At 39.1% G+C, this 26,550-nt stretch overlaps 1 protein-coding gene across 1 annotated transcript in view; it reads right to left on the reverse strand.

The window, feature by feature from the left end:
• thsd7ba (thrombospondin, type I, domain containing 7Ba) overlaps positions 1-26,550 on the reverse strand; it is a 156,464-nt gene that overhangs the window by 3,436 nt on the left and 126,478 nt on the right. Inside the window, exons 18-27 of the mRNA XM_034693559.1 lie at positions 24,481-24,625; positions 22,221-22,336; positions 20,307-20,424; positions 17,832-17,977; positions 17,207-17,375; positions 10,473-10,646; positions 4,304-4,399; positions 3,445-3,527; positions 511-706; positions 244-331 (exon numbers count right to left, since the gene is read on the reverse strand). Coding sequence (XP_034549450.1) covers positions 244-331; positions 511-706; positions 3,445-3,527; positions 4,304-4,399; positions 10,473-10,646; positions 17,207-17,375; positions 17,832-17,977; positions 20,307-20,424; positions 22,221-22,336; positions 24,481-24,625 — 1,331 coding nt within the window. The remainder of the gene's footprint in view (positions 1-243; positions 332-510; positions 707-3,444; positions 3,528-4,303; positions 4,400-10,472; positions 10,647-17,206; positions 17,376-17,831; positions 17,978-20,306; positions 20,425-22,220; positions 22,337-24,480; positions 24,626-26,550) is intronic.

Raw genomic sequence — 26,550 nt, forward strand, 5'->3', positions numbered from 1 at the left:
AGCATACTGCAGCAAAACTCGATTTTCTGCTTTACAAAGGATTCCATTATCTGATAGCAGCTGCAGACTGCAGACAAAACATTGTCAGACATATAAATCATAGGTGACAAGGTTCTTTTCAAAGAAAACTAATGGTTTGAAATTCACTTTGCCTTTCAGTGTTCTGTGTCTGTTTTCATCTATAATGCCTTTGACTTCAATATTTTTCTTCTTTAAAAGTGAGGAAGAAACCAATATACATACCAGACCAGGAATGTTAATGCAATAATGAAGAGTATTAAGATGAATCCAACGGCAGTCACGGCATAAACCCAAAGCTTTACTCTTCCATCTGTGGAGGTAAAAAGTATTTTTAAGGCACAGCTTGAACTCTTCTTTTTTAACAGCATTGATAAACCAAAGGAAAACATGGACCACACGAGATTATGCCCCTTGAACAAAGCTACAAAGGCAGTTTCCAAAGCAAAAATCACTTCAGGCAAGCCATTAAAATGACTTCCATTTCAGTACCTGGGCCAACAGGTCGTAGGGTCCACTCCCTGAAGTGGTCCTGGGCCTGAGATGGTCCGGGTTTTAATCTCCCAGAGTTGGTTTTCACATCAGCTTTCTTGTTGTTGTCCACCCCTGGGGTTCTGGTGCAGTAATCCAGGAAGCCGTGCATGGTCATCACTTCAGTGTAACCCTTCTCACACCCACACACTCCACTCTGCATAGCAGAAGGGGAGCAAGGCCAGGGAGACATCATTTACAGCCAACACAAGACTGTGAAGATCACTTTCCTATTAATAAAACCTCTGCTAATAGATCTGTTTGCTTTTTATTTTGACTACTGTGCTTATTCTAATTTCTAAAACACATTCCCATGTTTCAAACTTCATTTATCATTCAAACTTAATATATTTTGAAACTGAACAGTACAAGGCAATACAATAGCAACCTTTCCTTGAATTCATGGGAAGAAGTGTAGCTACCAATGTCACTCTCTCTCTCTCTCTCTCTCTCTCTCTCTCTCTCTCTCTCTCTCTCTCTCTCTCTCTCTCACTTGAGTCTGGTTCTGCTCGAGGTTTCTGCCTATTAAAAGGAAGTTTTTCTTTGCCACTGTAACTAGCTAAATGTTGCAAAGTGTTCAGCTTACAGTGGATTAAGTATCATGAGTTGATGGTTAGTTTAGTTTTTTCCTTGTCTTGTTGTGTTTCTTGTCTTGGTTCCTCCCTGTTTTTATTCTGTATTAGTTATCCTTTGTCTCTCTTGTGTGTTCAGTGATCCATGTCTCTTGTTGTATTTTCTTGTTTCTTAGTCTAGTTTTGTGTTTCCTGTTTTATTTTGTAGTTCTTGATCCACGTGTTTCCAGTTTAGTTTTACTTCCTGCCTTTGTGTGTTTCCCTCCTTTTTTGATAAACCTGATTAGTTTCACCTGTGTTGATTACTCTGTGTTTTTAGTTACTCTGTCTCCCCTGTCTGGAGTTGGATCATTGTAAAGGCTGATTTATACTTCTGCGTCGAACTGACGGCGTAGCCTACGCCGTAGGTCTGCGTAGCTCCCGTACCTACACAGAGGCCTACGCACGTAGCTGACGTGCACCTCCTCCAAAATGTAACTCCGCGTAGAGCCGACGCGGACCGCAAGCCCTGTGATTGGTCCGCTCGGCGTCTTTGTCTTTCCCGCATTCACAGCACTTCCGGGATCCCGGACATCGGCCACACATCGGCCGTGTATTTCATGTCCTCCTCTCTATTCTTCATGTAATCATGTCTGTACGATAAACAGCAACATGTATCAGCTGTAGATTAGCATAACACGCTCTGAATCTCTGTGGAAAAGTAAACAGAGATCGTAGCGGTCCGGAAGTAGGAGACCGGCTATCAGAGAGAGCACACTGCCCTCAGGCGTTTCGGCGGAGAATTACTGCGCGACACGGACACATCGACGCAGAAGTATGTGGGGCTCATGTCCGCGTCAGCCCCTGCTGCGTAGGGGCGACGCAGAAGTATAAATTAGCCTTAAGTCTCTCCTGTGCTCTCTCTGTGAAGCAAACACGACCATTAGACAAGACATGTTTCAGGTTTTTAGATTGAGCTGGACAGCTTTGATGCTGAAACCCCACCTAACATTTTGTATTTCTTTCTGCTTTTGATTGGGTCACATTAATGACTTTGAGATCATTTTTCCCTCCATGTAGACAAATGACTGACCACTTTAGCCTCAATATGAATATGTTTGCAATCTTGCAAAGGACATTTTAGGCATTTGTATCTCATTTGTAAGTTACTCCAGTAGAAAATTGTGATATGCTATAACTGAACCTTTCTGGAGTCCCTGAGCTCCATTGTCTTGTAGGTTCCTCTGAGTCGCTGCTGTGGACATGCCGTACTCCAGTGTCAACAGCTACTACTACTACTATCCATTACTTCACTATCATCTCTCTCTATCTCTCTTATTCTCCTCTATCCCTCTTTCCAACCCTAACTCGGTCGATGCAGGTGGCTGTCTAACATGAGTCTGGTTCTGCTCAAGGTTTCTGCATGTTAGGGTCCGGGAGGCAGACATCCGCTCGACTTTTAAGATTAGGCTTAAAACTTTCCTATAAAACGTAAAGTTAGAGCTGGCTCAGGCTTGGACCAGCTCTTAGTTATGCTGTTACTGGCCTAGACTGACAACTTGGTCAAGGCAGATGTCTGTCTAACATGAGTCTGGTTCTGCTCGAGTTTCTGCCTGTTAAAATGAAGTTTTTCCTCGCCGCTGTAACTTGCTAAATACTACAAGGTGCAATGTTCATGGTGAGATAAGACTGAGTCCTGTCTGTAAGAAGGGACTGGATGTCGGGTCTTTGTTAATAATTTAACATAGAGTGGTCTAGAACTGCTCTGTAAAAGCGTCTTGAGATAACGTTTGTTATGATTTGGTGCTTTATAAATAAAGATTGATTGATTTATTGAATTTGACAGTGATCTCTTTGACAGAGATGAGGTCAGTACAAGGATGTAACTTTCTCCCACACCTATCAATGTACAGTGAGTATCAGTACAATGTGTATTTTTATTTGCAAGTGAAATATCCTTGGATATTTTTTTAAAAACCTAGTGTTAACAGGTGTGCAAAACAATTAATGCTACAGGGTCACTTGTCAAGCAAGTCTGACTCAATTGAACATTTCATTAAGTCTTTCGCATGTCCATAGCTATTGTTTTGCATTTCAGTGTTTCATGGAAGATACTCTAGGGGGCAGTAAAATTTCAACTGCATTTTTATAGCCTGCAGTGAAAATGTACACCCATCTAGGTGTACCTAGTAACTGACAGTATGTTACCATACTGTTCCAGGTTATTTAAAACATAATGCGTCAAAGTGTAGGCAAATTCTCACCCAGAATGTGTCAGAAACAGGACGCAGCAAATATTTTGTGAGAATTAAAGACAGCCGTAAGCAAAGAACATAGATCTTACCGGTGTGCAGTATGAGAAGGGTTTTGTGCATGGAGGATGGCAGTGTCTGACTGTGGTTGGCTTTTTCTGTTGAGAACAACCCCCTGATGAAAAAAAAAACACAAAAAAGGTCCTTATTTCTGTTCCTTTACCAACTGAAATGAAATTAATATTCTGTCACACCTGATTAATGGGCTCAGTTGTATATCGGGTCTTTGATCAATTTGTGAACACATTTTATTCAAACATAGAAAATTGCATTTCAAAATACCCCAGAGTAATGCCTCCACCCTCTTTTCTCCTCTGCATCGTATTAGCCGGTAACACTTCCTAACAGTGATAACATCACATTTACCCATGGTTCACAGCAAATGTGAAGCTGCCCTTAAGCTTTTATTCCTTCAACAGTATTGCATTTGTTCTAATTCTCCATGGCTTCTTTACTTCCACTGAACATAAATACAAGATTATTATTATTGATTATGATATAAGCCTCCCAGCTCATGGCATCTGAACTATTGATTAGTTATATTAAGATGCATGTTATTTTATGTGTTGTGTTATGATGTTGATGTTCTGAATTTATTCCCAACCATCTACAAAAATTACTAGTAACATCTTTTACAGATGTATAAAAGACAGAATGACTAACTGGCAGGGTATCGTTCACAAATGTTTTTGAGCCATCCAGTAATCCAATACTGTCGCAAATATCCGTGAGATCCAGGCTGAATTCTTACATGAAGCTCCCCCGCAGCTGTTTGCATACCAATTAAGTGCAGTCTGCATAAAGCCAGATATGCATTGATTCATTTTAAACAAGGATTGGTGTTTGAATTATTTCTAGGGCTTAGGATAAAATGATGCCGTCAGTACTCACCTGTTACATTGACACCATCCGAGCGCTGACACCAAACTGTTCTCTCATTGTTGCTCCATCCTCCTGTCCTCCACTGGTAGCTGTGACATTTTCCTCCTGTTGCAACAGAAGACAGGCATAGACAATGCTCATTAGTGCTTTTTTTGCAGGCATCCAGCCCTGTTGTTAGGCTCTCTTGGACACCAACCATCATCTCTACTGATGCTTTGCTGGGGAAGATGATGCCTTAGGGGAAGGGGGAGAAAAATAGTCTGGTCTGTCACAAAGGCATCTTCAAAGGAAGTTAGATGGTAGAAACTGATTGTAAATGAATGACTGACACCTTTTATTTATTTAAACCCAATTCTGGGGCACTGTAAAATTTAAATAAAAACAGAGTTCATGTTTTTCAAATGATTTAAACCCCATAATATATTAGAAATAGTGCAAATACAATTATTAAGTGTTGCAACCGAAAAATATATGCTCATTTTAAATTTCATGCCAGCAACACATTTCCGCAGAATGGTAACAGGGGCATGTTTATTGTGTTGCATCACCTCTTCTTTTAACAATACTCTGGGAACAGAGGAGACCAGTTTCTGGAATTGAAAGAGTAAAATGTGAAATGCAGGATTTCAGCAGCTCAACAGTTGTGGGCCTCTGTATTTTGTCGTATTTTTTATTCATGATACGCCAAATGCATTTGATAGGTGACAAGTAAGGATCGCTTGCAGGCCAGTTCAGCCCTCTACTGCAACAGAGCCATGCTGTTGCAATAGACTATGTGCAGAATGTGGCTAGGCATGCTGCTGTGGACGTTCCAGACTCTAGCTGCTATACAGACGTGCTGGACTCCAGTGAAAACAGCTACTACTTCTTCTACTGCTATCCATCTCATCACTATCATCTCATCACTATCATCTCTCTCTCTCTCTCTCTCTCTCTCATAATAATGATAATAAAAATAAAAATAACAATAATAATACTAACAACAACAAAAAATATATAATAATAATAATAATAATAATAATAATAATAATAATAATAATAGTTATAACAATAATACTAACAATAATAATAATAATAATAATAACAATGTCATTTATCTTTTACAGATGACTATAGATTATTTACAGAAATGTAAAATTAGAATATAAAGATTTAAAGAGGAAAGATGTACAGTTCTGTGGTGTGTGTATGTACAGCTCTGTGGTGTGTGTATGTACAGGTCTAATTAAATGATGGTGCAGGGATATTCACAGGGGTTCTGAGCTGTTGGACGCTCTCTTCTGCTCGCAGCAGCTGATATAGCGTGCTGCAGTGTTTGCGCATTGTGGTACCTCACCCAGCAGGTACATCAGTTTGTGTTTGTTGTCAAGTGAGTGAAATTCTTTGTGTGTGTTTGTGATCAGTGGGAAGAATGTGTCTCTGATGTCCTGGTATAGAGGACAGTTTGTTAAAAAGTGGAGCTCTGTCTCCACCTCATGCTGCGTGCAGTGGGTGCAGACTCTGTCCTCTTTGGGGAGCCAGTTCTGTCTGTGGCATCCTCTCTCAATGGCGAGGTCGTGTTCATTGAGTCTGTACATGGTGAAAGATTTCCTCAGCTTTGGATCTGTCACAGTGCTCAGATATTCTGCCACAGTGTAATCCCTCTGTAGAGCTGGGTAACATTCTAATTTATTTTTGTTTTTAGATTGATCTCTCTCTCTCTCTTTCAAACCAAAACTGGGTGGAGGCAGATGTCTGTCTAACAGACTGGTTCTGTTCAAGGTTTCTGCTTGTTAAAAGGAAGTTTGTCCTTGCCGCTGTAACTAGCTAAATACTGCGAGGTGCAATACTCATGGTGGATTAGGAAGGCTAACTGGCAGGGTAAGGTGTTTGTAAAAGCCTCTTGAGATAATGTATGTTGTGATTTGGTACTATACAAATAAAGATTGATTGGTTGTCTTTGCTGAAGTATATGCAAGGTCTCCCTTGTGTTGATGGCAGCACATGTTGCTCCAAAATCTGTGTACATTGTTCAGCATTAATGGTGCCTATACCAGATACTGGCTTTTGTTTCTCTTTAGAGCATAAAAAAAAAACAGTCCATGATTTCCAAAAAAAAGATGGTCAAATTTGTATTCCTCAGACTACAGGACAGTTTTCCACTTTGCCTCAACTCATCTTAAATGGACTGCTGTGTAACTAAATTTCTCTGTAGCTTGGCGGTAGTGTTGTTATTTTCAGAATCAAATAGCTTTTCAGTAACATAGCTGTCTTATTTATCAAGTATGACCGATATAATGGCAATATCATATTGCTGTTATTCTTTTGAATTTGATTGAAAAAACTCAATATAATTACAATACACATTTGCTGTGCACATAGCAATCTAAAATATATAAGGTTATCTTTGCCAGTAACATGTTTTGGATGGATTTTGAATTAATTAATGGAATAGAAAAATAGATTGGGTTTCACTGTATGGTAGATTTCAGGAAATAAATGATAATTAACTCTCTCTTATTCTCCTCTATCCCTCTTTAACATAGAGTACAGTCTAGACTTGCTCTGTTTGTAAAAGCGTCTTGAGATAACGTTTGTTGTGATTTGGCGCTATACAATCCCCCAATTCCCCTGTTTTTAAACCTTTGAGGAGTTTGGAGTTGGGAGTCAAACATTGAGGAGGTCTCAGCTACTGGACAGCGATAAGCTTTGATAAATGCACACTGTCATGAACTAGTACAGCCTTGCTTTGTTCTTGAACAAAATGCCAAATTTTTGGGATTAGGCTACATAAAATGAGAACTGCAATGTCTATATTCACAATGTCTTCACAACATGAGAGCTGATGAACTCATGCTGCATTCTTTCATCAATACTGACCAGTTTTGCAGCTGTGGAAGAACAGGGCATGAAGGCAGCTGTTTACCCCATATACCACAACCCCCCAAACTGCCAAAATCAGAGCACTGATTGCTGTGTGCGATTTACTCACCGATCCATGACACCCCTCCACCCTCCCCCTGACCTTTGTCATAATCTAGACCCTTCATTATAACAAAGTCCATCATTATACAATAATTTCATCATTTTGCTTTTCATACTTTGCTGCTTTGTGATTACTGTACTGTAAATCAATGTTTACTCATTTTAAACCAATATTTTCATAATTTTAGCTCCATTGTTTACCTGTATGATGATAATGGAAACTAATGGTTTTACCCATAGACTGTATAAGAAATGGACGTAGTATACATGACGTCACCCATCTGTTCCTCAGCGCCGTTTTGAAGCCGTCACTGGGTGCCATATTGTAAATGCTGAACACAACCAAACTTCGTCCAAGCTAGTGTGAGGTAAAGAAGCGGGGTTTGAGCCTTTTCACTCACAGCTACAGGGTGCCCGCCTGTCAATCAAGTCAGTCATGTCCTTATTTGAGCAAACTCGTAAGTTTAATATCTTTGACAATACAGAGTTATAAAATAATTCACCCCTGGTACAGTGTGTGCTGATAGAGAAATTAACTATTCAGACCTAAACTGTTTTTTGAACCAGGCTGTAAACATGTTTATTTCTGCTGTAAAGAACGTCTTCTTTGAATGGGTGTGTAAGTGGTTTCTGGTGTTTCTGCAGCCAGCCTCAAGTGGATGCTCGATGAACTGCAGGTTTTAGCACTTCACATGGGCTTCATATTTCAAGACCAGAGGTTGCTACTTGGTTTTACCCAAGCGGCAACCTCCGGTCTAAAAATATGAGTCCAATGCGAAAGTATTCAGGGTGGTCTTCACTTTTCTCACCCTGTCAGGATTCTTTTTCCCATAACAACCTGCTAACCATACATTATCCCTTACATAACAAGCCTCCCTATGCGAGGCTCACCTGTCACAAGAACATAGGCACAGGTGAAACTGTTACATTTTTCATGGTGCTAAATATCTTGCCATCACTTTCCTTTCTGGGGATATTGTGTTGGCTTGATGCGAACGCATTCATGATCACAGCTGAATTTTATCTATAGCATTTAATTAACTCGCTGTCATTCATTGCTAGAAGTGCATTTCTCATATTTCATAATCATTCTCTTATTTCCTCCTCAGCTTGTGAAAGTCTTCAGCCTCTCATTACTCCGAACAGTTTAACAGTAGGAGCCCTCTTTAGGGCTAAAATGCTTTGTGAATAATTTTTTTCTTTGCAAAGGGAAGACTTTGTTAACTTTTAGGGAAGATTCTAAGAAAATGTCATGATTCTTAGAATTTTGTCATATTTTTTCCCCACTAGAAGCAACTCTTTGTACTAGGGAGCTTTGCGAATATGGCTACTGGTTATCTTCCCTTGCATCTCATATAGGATCTTCTCCATATAAAGGACTAGAGAGCATCATAAGACAAGCTACAAAGCTGGGGGGTGTCTTTTTGTTCCAGAGTTTTAGAATGACGTTCTTTGCAATTATAATTCAATACTGGTTGTATGAAAATTTCTAGAGGCTCAGAGCTTCTAGCTGTTGGGACCAGCCTTGGATGTGAAGAACACAAAATGATTCAGACTGAAATTCACTGCCCTCTCCCTTTATTCTGCGTCTAGCAAGACCAGACACTGCTGTGAGTGTTTACATTAACTCTGCACCCTCCAGTCTGTTTTAGATCAAACCAAAGATGCATGAAGGCCGTAGGCCATGAGAGAAAAAATCCTATGTTTCACTTTAATTTTATGGTACATGATCATTCCCTCTTCAGTCCTTTCACATATTACCTCACTATTATATTACGTTACATCACATTTAAGGTTATTCTGGATTCAATCAACAGCTAAGCAATCTGTTTAATCAGAGGAATGTCTTGAAAAAGAAATTCATGTCAGAGTGATAGTTCATTCTGTAAGTTTCCCCCACCTGGTTTACTTTCGAAGATATATACATATCAACTCACAGTATCATAGTGAAGGATATTTGTATTTTTGTTATTGGGTATCCCCTTCCTTACTATAATGATAGAATAGAGATGTTGCTGATTTTATGTTAGAAAACCACTCTGCTGTATAATCATCAGGTTCACATAATGTTCTGACCGAAACTGTGACTCCTGCACTGCTCGTTAGCTGCATGCCTTAAACAACACACATACACATCTCTTTGATCCATACACAATTAATGCGTGGGCTGATGGTTGGCGCAGCTCACGATAATGATGACCCTGAACCTGTTTGAACTGGAGTCAGAGATTGCAAATCTTAAAGTCCAACCCATTGTACGGGGTGCAGCCCAAGAAGATAAATGTCCATCTTTTCTGTATATCTGGGCTCATTCCATCTGAGACCTCAGCTGAGCACATGCTTTTCCTGTGACCAGAATAAACTCTGTTAACTTGAGACTGATCTCTCTTCTGTCCTTCTTCGGAGCTTCCAACAGTCGAGCACTTTAACAATAGTGAGATGATATCAGCGTTTTGCATCTAAACTTTCTTGGTGAAAAGAATTTAATCGATCAGAGAAAAAGGAGGGAGGGATCTGCTTCTGTGACATGTGACCTCTCCCCTCCTGAGAGACACCTTCTTCATTGGCATCTTATCGGTGAGTTCATTCTTAGTTGGTCATCTTGTGTTTTCTTCAGTCCTTCATCTCTTGTTTGTCTTTTGTATCTTTATATAAAAAAACATTTGGCTCCACCAATGCAAATATTTTGTTGTATTTTCTCTTTTGCCTCATAATTTTACCATGACCATTAAGAGATTTTTCAAGATTTATATTTAACATTTAGATTAAACATTTAGAGTTACATTTAATATTTAAATTGAACATTTAACATTTACATTGGACATTTAACACTTAGATTTATATTTAACATTTAGATTGAACATTTAACATTTAGATTAAAACTTTTACATTTCGATTTATATTTAACACTTAGATTGAACATTTATATTAAGATTTAACATGTATATTTATATTTAGTATTTGGATTTGTACAGTGATTTTAACTTCACTATATTTGTCACAACATTAAATGTGAAAAAGATCACAAATAATCCTCTAAATGTGATTTAGAAAAAAGTGACTTTTAAGAATTCACACTACATTTTTAAGACATTGAAGAGCTTAATGTGGAGAATTGTGGCTGTTATTTTCAGTGTGCACAACTTTACAAACTGCGCCCCTTAAATTTTGGGTAGGCTCTGCACTTTCAAAACAATACAATTTTCTCTCGTACCTTTACATGGGCGGGTCTCAAAGATTTGATTTGGACAGCTGTGCTGGTTCACTATGGCCTGAATGATCACAGCTCTGGAGCGAGCTTGGTGACCGGTGGTCTCAAAGCTCCGCCCCTCCATGCAGGTCAGTTGGCAAGAGCTCCAAGATGACCACACAGTCAAATGGCAGTCTCCTGAAGGCAGAGAAGAGAGAAAAAAAGAGGTTGATATCAACTGATATTGACTTTAGAATGCTGCAGCAACAGAACATTTTTACCAGTCCCCAAACAAAATTACAAACAGAAGATTCTGACTGAAAAGGAATTTACCAAATACAGGAAGTGATCCGGAAGTGATCGATTGAGCGCTATGTTTTGGCCATAGACTGTATAAATAATGGACGTAGTATCCGTGACGTCACCCATCTGTTCTTGAGAGCTGTTTTGAAGCAAATCGACGACAGCAGCCATATTGGAAATGCGGGACTCAACCAGGCAGAGCGTGATGTAGTGTGAGCCTCCTAGCCATAGCTATGTGCTCCCGACCGGGAGTCACGTCAGTCATGTCCTTATTTGGGCAAAACTGGTAATCTTAATATCTTCTCAACCGTCATGTTAGAAAAACATTCATCCCCGGTACAGTGTGTGCCATTAGATCGATTAGCTTCATAGGGCCAAACCGTTTTTTGAACCAGGCTGTAAACATGTTTATTAATGCTGCAAAGATCGTCTTTTCCCCATTCATGTCTATGTGGTTTCCGGTGTTTCTGCAGCCAGCCTCAAGAGGATTTTCGATGCATTCCTTTCAAAATAAAGCAAAACGATATTAAAATAACAGCGATTATTCTGAATATTTTCAATCAGAGATTATAAACAAAGAATACCAGAGTTCATTGAGTAATTTTGATTCAGACAAATAGTGGCACACTATTCAGTGGAATATGTGATTTGGTTCATAATTCAGAATTTTTGCTATTTTTTCTGATTTCAAATGGCTGATATTTTCAATTTACACATCAGATCAAGCCATGATTGGTTAAATTACATATCGAGGTTGTCCACTATTGCGTCCAAATTCCACCAGATCTGTGACAGGTCCGTCTCCAATCTGTAACGGCACTGGAGTTGATAGGTTTTTATTCTAGTCAATGTGTTAACTCCCACTGGATCCGCTCCGTTGCGTTCCGGCTGCGTCTCTGATCTGGCAGGTCTGAGCCCTCAGGATCAGATGCACAAGACTTCTATTTTAACAGAGCAGATGGAGCGGGACAGGAAGTCAGGCACCAAAACAAAATGAAAACATCTGGTGAATTTTCAGAATAAAACACTGTGTTATCACCAGATCGTATTTCACTTAACTACAACAACAAACCGTCATGATGAGGGGAGCCAGGCCTGGAGTCAACAGGTCAGAGGTTTTCAGAGGACCAGAAAGACAACATGGATGAGGAAAGGAGGAGGAGAATCCTTGATTCAGTAATTACAGCGGGGAAACCTCGGTCACATGACTCCAGCTGTCCGGTGATCCTGCTCCATAGTGCGTTCTGAAAACCCAACCAGTGGGTGTTGATGGACGAGAGAACACGGAGCCGGACCACAGCGGATCGGAGACGGACCGGACATGGATCTGGTGGAAGTCCCAGTTACAGGATGTCTGAACTACAAAGAGTCAGTGGAAACTGAGATTTGTTCATAATCTCTGATTGAAAGTATCCAGAATTATCGCATTTTTTTCAAATTTTGTTTGGCTTTATTTTGAAATGACACATCAGAACGATTTCTTGCATTTGGTGTATTTATTTTCCACCAGGATCTGCTGTTTGTTAATTTGTTTCGGGACTAGTAAAAATGTTCTGTTGCTTGTAAATGTGTTTCTGATTTTGTAATTTTTAATGTAAATTTGTTTTGGCCCTGGTAAAAGTGTTTTGCTAAAATAATTTTATTTTATAAAATGTAAAAATGTTTTCCAAATGTAAATTTGTCTCCACCTTTGTAAAAGTGTATCATCTTTTATAAATTTGCATTGCACTTCCCAGCCACTGTAGGTCTATATTCAGCTAGACAACACTTTTAATTGGACATTATACTGACTTACCCACTAGCTGTGAAACATTGAAGACATCTGCTATAACTTCATTTCACCTATACACATGACAATGTTCCAAATGCAAAGAAGTAAATTCCTTAGACAGCCCAGTGTGTATTCTTACATAACCGCCTGACCAGGGTTTTAAATGATACAATACAAGCTATAACCCTGAGCCAAACTTTTGAGGCAACTCCAATTACTGAAACACCTCTCAAGAGAAACAAAAATCATTTGCATGTAACATGCAGACACCTACATTCACGTAGGTTAAGCATTAATATTCAATGTTTTCCAGGATAGGGTCTTCTTGTATTAATTATATGGCTTTCTGCTGCATCTTCTCAGCCAGAATAACCCTCGGTTTCTCTACCCTGAACACCCATTAGTGGTGATTGACACATCTTTATTTGAACCCACTATCCTTTCTTCTTGCATGCTGCTGTAACTATGAAAACATGCTGTTGCAAATGCTCTGTTGTACAGCACACAGCAAAACAGAAACACATGGTGTACATTACTTACATGTTGATAGACCCTACACTGTTCCTGTCACTTTCATACCCATGCACCCACATGGATAAAAATTACACACACAGCCGTAAAACACATCTGATCCCGAGCCAAGGCACACAGCAAGGGCGGAATGAGTGATGAAGGCAAGGATCAGAGCAGAATGAGAGACAGATGAGGGAAGCACTGCAAAATGGTGTAGCTCCACAGTCAAAGCATGCAAAAGCTAAGCTTGGAAAAGGTTTTGCCAAAGAGATCACATTTATGTTTTGATCTTCTCAACTCAGTTCTATGCTATTCTATGTTTACAACCATGTGTGTGCACTACGTCACCAGCACCGGTAGGTCAGTGCAGATTTCTAGGCGGAGAGTGAAAGTTGCTTGGAGGAAGATAACTACAGAGTGTGGCAATCAGCCAAAAGAGAGGCAGAATGCTCCTTTGCTCTGCAGCAGAGGAATGCTGGTTTTTGATCAAGGAGTGGGTGTGGCCCAGCAGAGGAGAGTGAGAGTTAGCCTTTATTAGGTGATTACTGACACCATGGGTCTTGTGTATGTCAAGGAGAACAAAACAGTCAGTTTGGCCGAAACAACTGGAGCGGGCCAAGATTTTAGCTGCCTTTCTATGCTGCAATACAACTCTTGACATTATTTAGACTTTTCTGAGAGTTACACTTTGGATATCTGAAACTGAACTACCACTTTAACCCTTCCATCAGCGTCAGATGAGAAGTTAAACTTTATTAACCCCATATGACTATACTCACCCACAGGGCAGGCCTGTGGTTCCCCTAATGGATGAATCCCCATATATCCCAACAATCTTTAAATGACAGTGTCTTTTAGTTTTCATAACAGTGGGTTTCATCTTGTTATGAAGACTGTGTTGTGGGACATTGACAAATTTTCCAACTTGCAATATGTGCAAAGCTCATTTTTCAAGGGATGGCAGTTGCATAGCAAAATGAAGCAGTGAACATTGCCAGCTGTACTGCAAAGATGCAACAAAAACATTCACAGTGATGATTTGAAAGTGTAAAAATAACTGAAAAGGTTATTGGATTTATTGTTGCGTACACAAAATGCCTGTTGCTCATTAATAACAACGGATTCCGCTGCCTGGTTGAACCCTTGGAACCAAGGTACAGCTTACCATCACATATATGTTTTTCTCCTCTGCCTGAACTCTTTAAGAACATGTTAAAACATTTATCAAGAGAGTTTAACGATGTTATAGTGATTAGCTTCACAACAGATATCGGGAGCACTGATGTCTGTCAATTGTCACTCTTAAAGCTGGGGTTGGTAATCAGATTTAGATACACTTTTTGTTATACTGGTTAAAATGATCTTTATGTCCTGATGGCAATCAATACATAATGTGTTCTTAAAAAAGAATGAAAAAAAACTGCTATCTACAGCCGGAGTAAACCTGGGAAAACACCAACCAATCAGCGTTTTTTGGCTCCCCAAATTTTAAACCAATCATATCCCGTCCTGCCGTTCTGCCCGCCTCCTGCGCGTACATTTCCCCGGCGTGCACTCCTCCAAGTCCCCGTCTCCTGCCTCTGCTTCCCCTGACTCTATTTACTGCCCCTCTCGCTCGACCTCGGGCCTGTCCCCGCTGACCTGATGAGGTGCTTTGCTCAGGATTGTAGTCCGGATCAGAGTCTAAAAAGCTCTCACCACGGGGGCTCTGACAAGTAGAAGAATTAATGACATTTAGTAAGTCCTACAGAAAATATATATGTACTGTAGCGTCCGTCCGGACACTGTAGGGATGACGAGCCGATTGGTGAACACGTTGAGTTTTAATAACCGGTCACTGTCGGCCGTGATCACGACAACCAACAAAACAACAATCAATGTTTGAATGAATGAAGAACTTCTCCTCTTGTCTCTCCTCTCTCCGGCTCACACACTCTACACCTCTCCTGATGCCTTCACTGACTGTCAACACTGTAGGAATTAAGAACATCTACACTGAACACGTTTAACAAACAGTAGAGCTGTTACAGTTTTATATATGTGTTATAACTTTTCTCCTGATATCGTGTCACCAGTACAACTGGATAATGCTAGCATGACAGTTGTAAGTACTAACAGCAGCCATGTTTGTTTGTGTTTTTAACTTTCACTATGAGAATGTTTTGGTGAGGACCGGTTTTGAATCAGTCACCATCATATGGTTGCAAGTCAGCAGCGCTCGTGCATGTGAGCGGGGGGCGTCATTTCGGAGGAGCTCCGAGGGGACGGGGGGAGGGGTTAGACGGAGTCCTGAGGAAATGCTACATTCAAATTCATGCTAGTTTTCCGTGATTACCAACCCCAGCTTTAATCTGACAATACAATGGTTGGATAAAAATACCACAAAGTGCAGGGCTACAAAACAAAATATTCCACAGTCACTCAATCAGTCTACTATAGAGGAAATGCTTGACAAGTGGCAAATTGAATTAAGTGCAAGTCAGATTGCTTGCAATATTTTGTGATATAACTGTGATGTAATGCAGTGTTTCAAACACATAGAAAATACCTTGACAGGCTGCCCAATTATAATCTTCAACCAGTTCGGCATTTTTTCTTTCATTTCTTGGAGCTTGAATTCGTGCAGCAGGTTGCTATGGATGTGTGCTATCTTTGATGTGGATAGTTGCAAAATGCTACGTCATTAACGAGTTGCGTTATTTAGGCATCTTTATGAAATGTGCTGCTGATTAATATTGACAAAAGACATGACATGGAGAGGGGAAACAGTAGAGAAAAGGCAGCTGTGTGTAAGGAAAGTTGCAGGTATGATGTGTGTCAGATTTTCTGTTTGTCAAATTTGTATACTTGGAAAAGCCATAAAATATGAATTTCTAAACCATTCAGTTTATTTTACAACATACCTAAATGTGATGTAGTTCAATGAGGTGCTCTACATGACTATTGAATTGAGAAAGTCCATGAAAACAAATGAATGGGGATTACAATAGGTGACAAATTAAGCTGGAAATCTCACATTAAGCATGTACAGGCCAAAATATCAAGAAGTATTTCAATACTGAACAAAACTAAACAGGTTCTGTATCACAAGTCAATCTGCATTCTGTACTGTTCTCTGGTTTTACCATATTTAAGTTACTGCGCTGAGGTTTGGGGCAACACTTACAAAAGTTCACAGCAATCAATATTTATACTTCAAAAACGAGCAATAAGAATAATTCATAACGTCAGATACCTGGATCACACTAACCCACTATTCTTACAGTCAAAACTTCTTAAATTCTCTGATCTTGTGGAATATCAAACAGCTATAATCATGTTTAAGGCAAAACACAATTTACTTCCTGGAAATATTCAAAAGCTGTCTGGCTCAGGGAGCCAGGCAGGGGATATAATTTGAGGGGAAATTTTTAATTTAAAAAAAACGTCAGTAAGAACAACCATCAGGAGCTTTTCCATTTCAATCTGTGGAGTAAAACTATGAAACAGTCTGATGGCGGAGCTAAAGCAGGGCCTTACCTTAAGCCTTTTTAAAGTAAGGTATAAAGACATGATTTTCACAAAGTACAGGACTGAAGAAGGGGTTAGATAATCACTGGGTGCTGGATTACTTGTATCAGTATCTGATGTGTAAATAAATGTTTACAGGTATGTGGGTGTAATCATTAATTACTAATTAATTATGGAGAAGGGATGGGAATTAATAATAATGTTACTTCTTCCCACTCCTTTTCAGACATGTAATAGAATTCATATTAGTGATGGAACAGTTTTGTTTGGATTTTTTTTCCATTGCTTGTAACGTTTGCTTCTCATGGGGTATGTCTTTTTGTTTATTGTTGGTTGTTATTTATTTTAATTTTTTTACATGTTCGAAATAAACACTTTCAAATCAAATTCAAATCAAATTGTATCAAAGTCTGCTAATACTGTACAGTATAATCAAGCGTGATTTTCAGTTTTGATCAAGGTCACTGTGTACCAAGATTTAAGGATTTCTGTTCAACAAGGCTAAAAATTATAACACTAGTCAATGCTGAATTCAATTCAAAATCCAATTTTACTCTTTTACAACTTAAGAACACCCACCATTTTTTCAATTACATTAACATTACTGACATTGGCAGTCAACACATTGTAAAAGCATTAGTAAATTTGAGTGCAGTTCTACCTGGGCAGGGAATAAAACAGGTCTGCTCCATATCCTGTAAGAGCTGCTGCCTCAATTGATCTCCACAAAGCTCTCCATCCACAGGCTGAGGGAAAGACTCCGGCCAGTCACCCCAATGAACAACGCACGAAAGGTTCCTTCTTCGAAGCCCCTCACCACACTTTGCACCCTGCATACACACACACACGAACACACACACAAACACACGTATGTATTATACACAGGTTATTATTTAAAGAATGGCAAAGGAAGTATCTGGTTACCAAAAAGAACAAGATTAAATGAGATGAATGAGATTTAAGTAACTGACCATGGCTAGTAGTCGCTCTACAACGTGATTGGATGGTAACGATGATGGTTGCTGCTGCTGCTCAACTGCTAACGGGTTCACTTTGGAGTTTATGGACTATGTAGCGTTACATTGACTAAATATGGCCTATAGAGAGAGTATTCACATTAAGGTATGTGTGCAGTATCTTATTAACATTTACCATGCTACAGTGTTGTGTTTGTTAAACGTTTAAGCCATTCAATTTACATTGATTCACTTGTTCTTAACAATGTCACATTAAGGTAGAAATTGCCCAAGCAATCTCCTATTGAGTGTTCACAGAGCAGATCATACCTCTACAGTGCATGGAGACCAGTCACCCAGCAACCATGTGTAGCAAGGCCTTATGGGACACGGCCTGGTCTGGCTCAGCTGGTTAGGACACGGACGACCTCCCTCGTGGGCTTCCTGCAGGATTCTCCGAGTACGCACAGACTGACCTGCAGAACAAAAAGGCCAACACAGTTGTGTCAACCCTAACTCGGTCTCAGCAGATGTCTGTCTAACATGAGTCTGGTTCTGCTCGAGGTTTCTGCCTGTTAAAAGAAAGTTTTTCCTCACCGCTGTAATGGCTAAATACTGCGAGGTGCTCTGCTCATGGTGGATTAAGATGAGATCAGACTGAGTCCTGTCAGTAAGAGGGGACTGGATCTTACCCTGTCTTGATGTTGGGTCTTTGTTAATAATTTAACATAGAGTACGGTCTAGACCTGCTATGTTTGTAAAAGCGTCTTGAGATAACGTTTGTTGTGATTTGGTGCTATACAAATAAAGATTGATTGATTGATTGATTGATTGATTGATTGATTGATTGATTGATTGTAATAAGAAAGATAGGCAAGATGTCTTCTAGCTATGTCAATCATTAATTAAAATGTTTAAAAATGTGCAACACAGTGCATATAATAATCCTAATAATACATATGAACTTATTGACTTAATATGAAAGTTGTACATTAATAACTTAGATTATCTGCATGCCTTAAATTAATATCTCATAACCATTATTGTAATTCTAAAGTCTTTATGACAAAGAGGAATAAGTGCCACAACACCATACATCTGTGTTTCCATGATGCTATGCTCACATATAACCGTTTGCAACACAAATGCACCGTTCAAGTGACCTACTGATAATGTGTGAAAAGCAAAAGGAAAAAGGCAATAGCCACAGAGCAGGATTGTTATGCAGTAGCAGCTCAGTGTCTGGGTCCTGTGGCCCACTGAAGACAGGGCATCCATCTGCTATCAGATCCAAAAGTACCTCTATGTGTTTGTCTTTCTCTAAGGGAGATGAAGAGCTCAGTGGGCTCTGGGTAAACACAGCAAAAGGCCTCAGCTCTGCCATCTCAAAAATCAAGTGCAAAATATTAACGTTCCCATGGCATACTGACAAACAAGCTCCTTGCATCCTCTGCCACAGATTCAATGTGAAGACTGACACAAATCCCTCTTCAAGGCTGACAGACCTTTTGCACAATGGTGGAGAAGAGACAGAGTGACAGGGAGTCATAGTGACAGTGTCTGAGCAGACAGACATGGCCTTGAGTTTAAATTCCCAGTTGACAGCATGCCTTAGTTAAAGCTCATTGAGGGGTTCACTGCGAGGGGAGAGTCAGTCAATGAAAAATCAAAATTAATTAACTTGAGAAGTTACAGTTCCGTCTCCCTTATCAACAGAATAACAGTCTGTCTCATGGGGAGATCAACTATAAGAGGGCCAAGAAATTATGAATGCACGGAGATTTAATTATTTACTTCTGTGAACTAAGGCCAGTAATAAGGCTTTTTAAAGAAATAACTACATTTTTTCTTCATGCAGAGCAGGATTACATACTTTATTCAGCAACACTAAATAATTTCTAATGTCGATAAAGGTGAGTTGTATTCGAATTTGTTAAAACAAGTCTGCTTGGCTAAAATTATTACCATATACATATATACATGGAAGCTCCTAGCATTAACAGAAAACAGCCTTCATTATAAAATAAGCAAACGAATATAAAAAAAATAAGGCTACATAATCTTGTTACTATCATCTCTCTCTCTCATTCTCATCGATCCCTCTTTCCAACCCCAACTAGTTTGAGTTAGATGGCTGTCTAACATGATTCTGGTTCTAGTGGCAAAAAACAAACCCTGCTTTGTGGATTCTGGATTTAGGGGGGCACAATACAAACACAGGTATTGTGTAAAACATGAGGGACACCAGATAGACATAAAAATCCAGTAATTCTAATGTGCACCCTGCAATACTTGCTTATTTATTGCAGTACATATTTTTGTGATATTGTGCTGATTGGGCATGTGCCACATCAAATATTTTAATACGCAAGCCCCCCATAGAAGTTGAGGGACACTCATTTAATTGACATCAAGGTGAAATAGGGAGATTATCAGGAGAAATAACAACTCAAGAGTACAGCGGGAGAATAAGTTAAAAAGCAGTATACTACCACCTAAATGGGGAGTGTTGGCAGGGCTGGCACTGCACCAGTGCAGAGGAGAAAGGATATTGTCCTTTCACTCCTGAAATTTCTATATAAATCTGTTACGGTATAAATCTGCAAAAGTGATGTGCCTAGATACCAAATACATGAAAATTATTTGAATGCATATAAATGTATTCATGCACAATTCTATATATCCCTAAATGGTATGAATCGACAAATATAAGAGATACCACACATGTGGCTTAAACTCTTGGTTTATTTGGTTGGTGACAGTGTCCCTATGGTTAATGTTAAATTTGCCTGTGCATATGTTTACCTTGGCTACCACAGGTGTTCGAGCATTCAGCCCACGGTGACCAATCTGAGAGTATACAGCTGACGGGACAGTCAACCATGCAGCTTTCAGAAAGCCTCCACTTGTTGATCAGACCAAACTGTGGAGAACAAGAACAGAACTGAGAACAGGACAAATTATTTAGCTCTAATTACAAGAAAAAAAGGTTGTCCACATTCCCCTACTTTACATGGACTGCAGTTAATATCAAGTAAAAAAAAAAAGTGTAGAAATTAAGCAATTTTACCACGATCAAATGTTTTCAGGGTAAATTGTGCATGGTTTTAAAATTTGTGAGAAGGTAGAAAATCTGTAATTTCATTTCTAAATAAAAAAACAGAAGTGACAACATTGCAATTTCCATCACATTGTTCTTTGTGGGGCGTTGTTTGTAAAGTTGTGCATACTGTGAAAATAACAGCAAAATTCTCCACATTAGCTCTTAAATGTCTTAAAAATGTTGCGTGAATTTAAAAAGTCAGTTTATTATCACATTTAAAGCAATACATGTGATTTTTTCACATTGCATTTTGTTGTGACAAATATGTTTAAGTTAAAATCACTGTTAAATCCAAATGCTAAATATAACTCTAAATGTTAAATGTAAATGTTAAATGTTATATCTAAATGTTAAATGTTCAATCTTAATGTTAAATGTTCAATCTAAATGTTAAATGTTCAATCTAAATGTTAATGTTGCTCTGCGATGCTAAATATTTAGCTGATATTCAAATTCCCACTGCAGCCCAGCAAAAGTATCAAAATAATAGAATAGAATAGAATGAACTTTATCAATCCCTGAAGGGAAATTCAGGTGTCTCGCAGATAAAATTATAAAAATCACATAAAACAAGTCATTCAGGTGTCTGTCAGCTCATCTCCCATTGGCTAGAGAGTTCTGAAGCCTAATGGCTGCAGGGATGAATGATTTCCTGTATCTCTCAGTCCTGCAGCACAGAGAGATGAGCCGTCCACTGCTGCTGTTTCTCTGGCCCACAAAGAAGTTGTGAAGTGGAGGATCTGTGTAATTTAGAATGACCTCTAGCTTCTTCTGTTTGTAAAAGCTTCATAAAACGATACAGCCTTAGCAATACCAACTTAGCTTGTCCGTACCACAGACTGGGTCAGTTCTGTCTCTGAGCGTTGTGAAATCTCTTAATGGCCTCCAAAACTGCCTTTCCAACATTTTCTATTAATTCAGTTCACATTATGGACGGCTGGCAGCCCTGCTAGTTTTTGTGACGTTTTGGAGCTAAATGTGGAGAAAATGTTACTTCAGTGTGCACAACTATACAAAAGGCACCCCATAGCCCTTCACTCAGCGGTGCAATACGCTTCAGAAACTAGGGTATTGCAGCATTAATCATTCATTTTACTCAACACAGAAAAAAACATTGATGTTAGATATTCCAGTCATCCACATTAAGGGGTTTGTTGGTTTCTGGAAAATATCTTTTTTTTGTTCCAATTTCCATTGGTTAGGGCTTCAAAGTCTATGTTTCAAGGAAGAATAAAGTTCAAGTCCAGGCTATTCCATTCTTGAAGAAGAATTTTTGATGTTCTCTTTTCAAAGGTTATCAAGTAGAGCTTAAGAAGGGTAATTTTGGATGCACCACTTGCCGTAAAATGAGTGGACTTTTAAGGTACTTCCTGGTCACTACTAAGCAGATGGCTGAGTCTGGTTCTGCTCGAGGTTCTGCCTGTTAAAGGAAGTTTTTTCTTGCTATGTACAACGTTTGCTGTGATTTGGTGCTATACAAATAAAGATTGATTGATTGATGCCTGACTAACATTTAAAAATACGTTCACAAAAACTGTAATAGATGTATAAACATAGGTTCTTAAAGTATAGCTTCAAGCCAATATAAAAGTAATGTCTGACCACATAGTGATTACCTGTTTGCACTTTTGCAGCTCCACAATCTTGCCGTCGCTGCGAATACAGTCCAAGAGATGCGAACGTGATCCCCATCCACAGATAGCATGTTCATTCAGGTGACATGTTGTCCAGTCTGTAATACGTAAACACACTCAAACAAACAACAACAACAACTTATCTGCGTCACTATTGTATCAGCTTTTAAACCAGTGCCAGGAGAATCACTGTATGTTAGGGGTGTAACAATGCACTCAGGATAATATGCAATATTGGCTTCAGAAGAACGTGATGAGACTATAATTTAATGCAATTATGAAGGAAACTTCAGTGATGAAATAAATGAGTGGAAAAAGAGTCTTAATTCTAATGAAAGTCATTAAATGCAAAACAGTGCAGTCTATTTTAAAATGTATTAACTAGTTGCAATCTTGTTACTGTCATCTTCTACTTTCTGAGTATGAATTACCAATTTCAGTAGACACAAACAATATGTAACACTTTGAAAGGTTTTGCCACAAACTTAGTGACTGGCTTTTCTCCTGCATGTTTTCTCATGAGTCATTTCAGACCTTATAACTGCATGAACCATGCGTGGGCTTCTTATCTATAATTGAAGCTGTGAGACCTTCTAACTGAACTCCTTTCCACAAATTGGAAATAAAAAGTAAAACCAGTACAAGTAACAAAAATAGATAACATAAGTCTCTTTTTTTTGGGTGCAAACAATAATCAAAACAGTACTTTCTGAATACTCAACGTGCAAATATTTCCTCAAGCTGTTGCACCAGGGAACAAACCAGCACATCCATGTTCGTTGCATGGCAACGTCTTTGATAAATTTGCGTGACAGGAGCTGTAGCAGCAGCAGCAGTTGAACTATGATGAAAACAAGCAGCTGGGTGTCTCACCGGCCCGAGCAATTGAATGACGCATGCTACACCAAGGTGAGATTGGGTGGCAAGGTTTATCATACGTGCAAAACACCTTTATGAGTGGCTCCAACCCTGCCACTTCCAGATTACTGGCAGAGTCAGTCATAGTGCAGGCGTACTCTGGCGAGAGGATTTCTGATATGAAAACCGAAGGACATATCCTGTTCAGTTCGGGCGATATATCATATGAATACCCACTGTTATTATCTCTGAAAGAAGCAGATTTATAAATTTTGACCAAGGTAACTGTTGGGATATAACAAACTGTGCACAGTGACTGATATCCCTCTTCTTCCTATCCAGCCTTATATCTTCCTCATTCTCTACTCTACCTGTAGGGATTAAAGCAAAAAAAAAAAAAAAAAAAAACATTTTTGTGACAGATTTTTTTTTCAGGATTAAATCAAACCCTAGCCAGAAGCTTTATTCCAAAAGAAAGGGGCTAATACACATTGGTATCATTGGATACAGAACTGCAGAAAACATAGGAAATATTTAGTAAAAATATACAGAATGTCTAAGGTCTTAGTAAAGATTTATCACTGATTGTCTTCCAAGTTTTAAGGTGAATTTATGATGACACCTGTTTGAGATGTTGCCCAATTGTCAGCAAAAAATGCCTTATGTCAATAAAAAACAGACAGATGTCTCTTACATCGGACTTCTACCAGAATCGTGTCCGGTCCGTCTCCAGTTGCGTTTTCAGAACGCAGCACGGAGCGGGACCGTCGGACAACTGGAGTCATGTGACCAAGGTTTTCCTGCGGTAATTACTGCATTAATGGATATCCGACTCCTCTCCTCATCCATGTTCTTTATGGTCCTCTGAAAACCTCTGACTTGTTGACTCCAGGCCTGGCTCCGCTCACCATGACAGTTTGTTGTCATAGTTATGTGAATCTGGCGATTACACAGTGTTTTATTCTGAAAGTCCAGTAAATATAGAAGTCTTGTGTATCTGATCAGGAGGGCTCCGACCTGCCGGATCAGAGACGCAGCCAGAATGCAACGGAGCGGAGCCAGTGGAAGTTAACTCATTGACTAGAATAGAAACCTGTCAACTCCGGTGCCGTGACACATCAAAGACAGACCGGGCGCAGAAACGGGGGAATTTGGCCGTTATGGTTACTGGATTTTCTGTTCAGAAATTAGAATTACAAATTGAAATCTATTCTCTTACAGTGCGTACACATTGTTTGTGTCTTGTCTATCGCTATGTCACCGTCCCTTGCCCAAAATGTTTACCCTAAATGAGAAAACTTGTCAGGCTATAATGTCACATTACGCCTCTACTGTATGTGCTAAAGACCAGCACCGTGCAAACGTTTCTATTTCACAGTCTTACCTGAGACTCTGTACTGGTAGGAGAAGCAGGTGCTGTTGAGAACACAAGGCTCTGACTGGACCAGCTCTGGACAGGATGAGTTTCCTGAGGCTGGGAGGCGGAGGATATGTCTGTTCCTGTACCTTGATGTTCCTTGGTCACATTGCTGCATAACAATGAAAGCATCAACCAACTGAGTTGTTAGAGTTCTGAGTTACAGGTTTTTCATTTGGCAGGGCAAATAAACTGACAGCTGTCATCTGATTTTACATGTTCCATCAACAAAATACATAACAGTTAAACATTGAAAACTCTTCATGCTATAACTTGTATTTACTCGTATCACAACAATAATGTGTTGTCCTTTTTGTTCATTCAAACCTCTTTTTTCATCAAAAAGACTCATATCACTAAAAGACACACTTTAAACCTTAGTTACTTCTTAAGTTGTCTTCTGCATTCATGGTTCACTGATTTTGGTGTTCCACAAGGTTCTGTTCTAGATCCTGTTCTTTTTACTGTTTATATAAATGATATTGTGTCTGCTGTTTCATATTGTTAAATTCACCTTTAAGCTGACAATACGATTTTGTATTGTACTGCTGCTAAAACAAAGTCTGCTGTGCGTTCTGTCCAATGCTGTTTCTCTGAATTAGAAGCTGCACTCACCAGCCATAGGTTAGTCTTAAATGCAGAGAAAACCAAATTCATGATCTTTTCTAGGGCCAAACATATTGATTTGAAAACTCTCATGATCACTTCTAATGCAGGCAACAATACAGAAAGGGTAAAGGTTTATAAATATCTTGGTATCTGGATTGACGAGAAAGTTTCTTTTAAAAGTCAGATTTTAAATTTGTCCAGTAAACTTGGACTAAAGATGTTTTTTCTACAGGAACAAATCCTGTTTTCCTCTCCCCTGTAGGAAAACCCTGGTTGAGGCAATGTTTTTATCAGTGCTACACTATGGATATGTTTTGTACAGGCATGCTTCAGCTTCCACGTTAAAACCACTTGATGCCGTTTTTCACTCTGCACTGAGATTTATTACCGGTGATCATTACAATACTCATCACTGCATCATTTACAAAAAGGTGGGATGGTCCTCTCTGATTGAAAGGAGTGATTTGCACTCATACCTGTTTATTATAAAGCTCTTATTGGGATGCTACCCTCATATATATCACCCATACTAGTCTGGTCCTCTGGAGCACATTACACAGGGTCCTCTAATCGGTTCACTCTCCAGGTTCGCAGAGTTCATTCTGAGCCTGGAAGATCCCCGTTTGGCTTTGTCGCTCCATCTGCTTGGAACTCACTTCAAAGCTCTTTAATATGAACACTCTGCTCTCTTTTAGTCATTTTAAAACCTTAGTTGTAAACTTTTTAACCTCTGATTGCTCCTGTTTTAATTGACTTTGTTTTAACATTTCTTTTTAATTGTTGTCTGTTTTTAATTGAACATTATTTTAAGGTTTTATCTTTTATTTGCTTATCATGCATTTTAATGTTTCTTTTATATGCTCAACATCATTGTAAATGAGGGCTTTGCTCTCAGTGATTTTTGAGTCTAAATACAGACAATATATTCAACTCTTTGGGTTCATTCTTTCATAAGCAACAGCCTTGAGGCTTGGTTATTACAAACAGCATCATGGAAATGGTCTCTACAGATAAAGATCCCTCGGTTTCAAAGTAAGATTTAAACAGATACTAGATGTATCTTCTTAAACACTCCAAACTCTATTTTCAGTAACAGTAACAAAAAAAAATACACAACACAAGAGTTGGTTTTCTAATGCTGCCATGGTGCCTGTTTTCTTTTTTGTGTAATCCATTTAGAGTTTTTTGGACACTGTTGACAGCGCATTGTGTTTTGTTACTCAAGTAGACCTTATTTATGAAGATTTATTCATTGGAGAATGTCTTTCGTGATAATCCCCCAAGACGAAAAAGCTTCCCAAACTTAGTGAGGATACCAGGGTTGATACGGCCAAGCACCCACATTGTGTTAACAGGAAATTAAGTATTTGTCTGTATGCATGCTGGTCTTAAAATTAGGTGTGGACACATAAATCGACTTTAGTATAG

This window comes from Notolabrus celidotus, chromosome 10 (assembly GCF_009762535.1).
Source record: "Notolabrus celidotus isolate fNotCel1 chromosome 10, fNotCel1.pri, whole genome shotgun sequence".
Classification (NCBI taxonomy): Eukaryota; Metazoa; Chordata; class Actinopteri; order Labriformes; family Labridae; genus Notolabrus; species Notolabrus celidotus.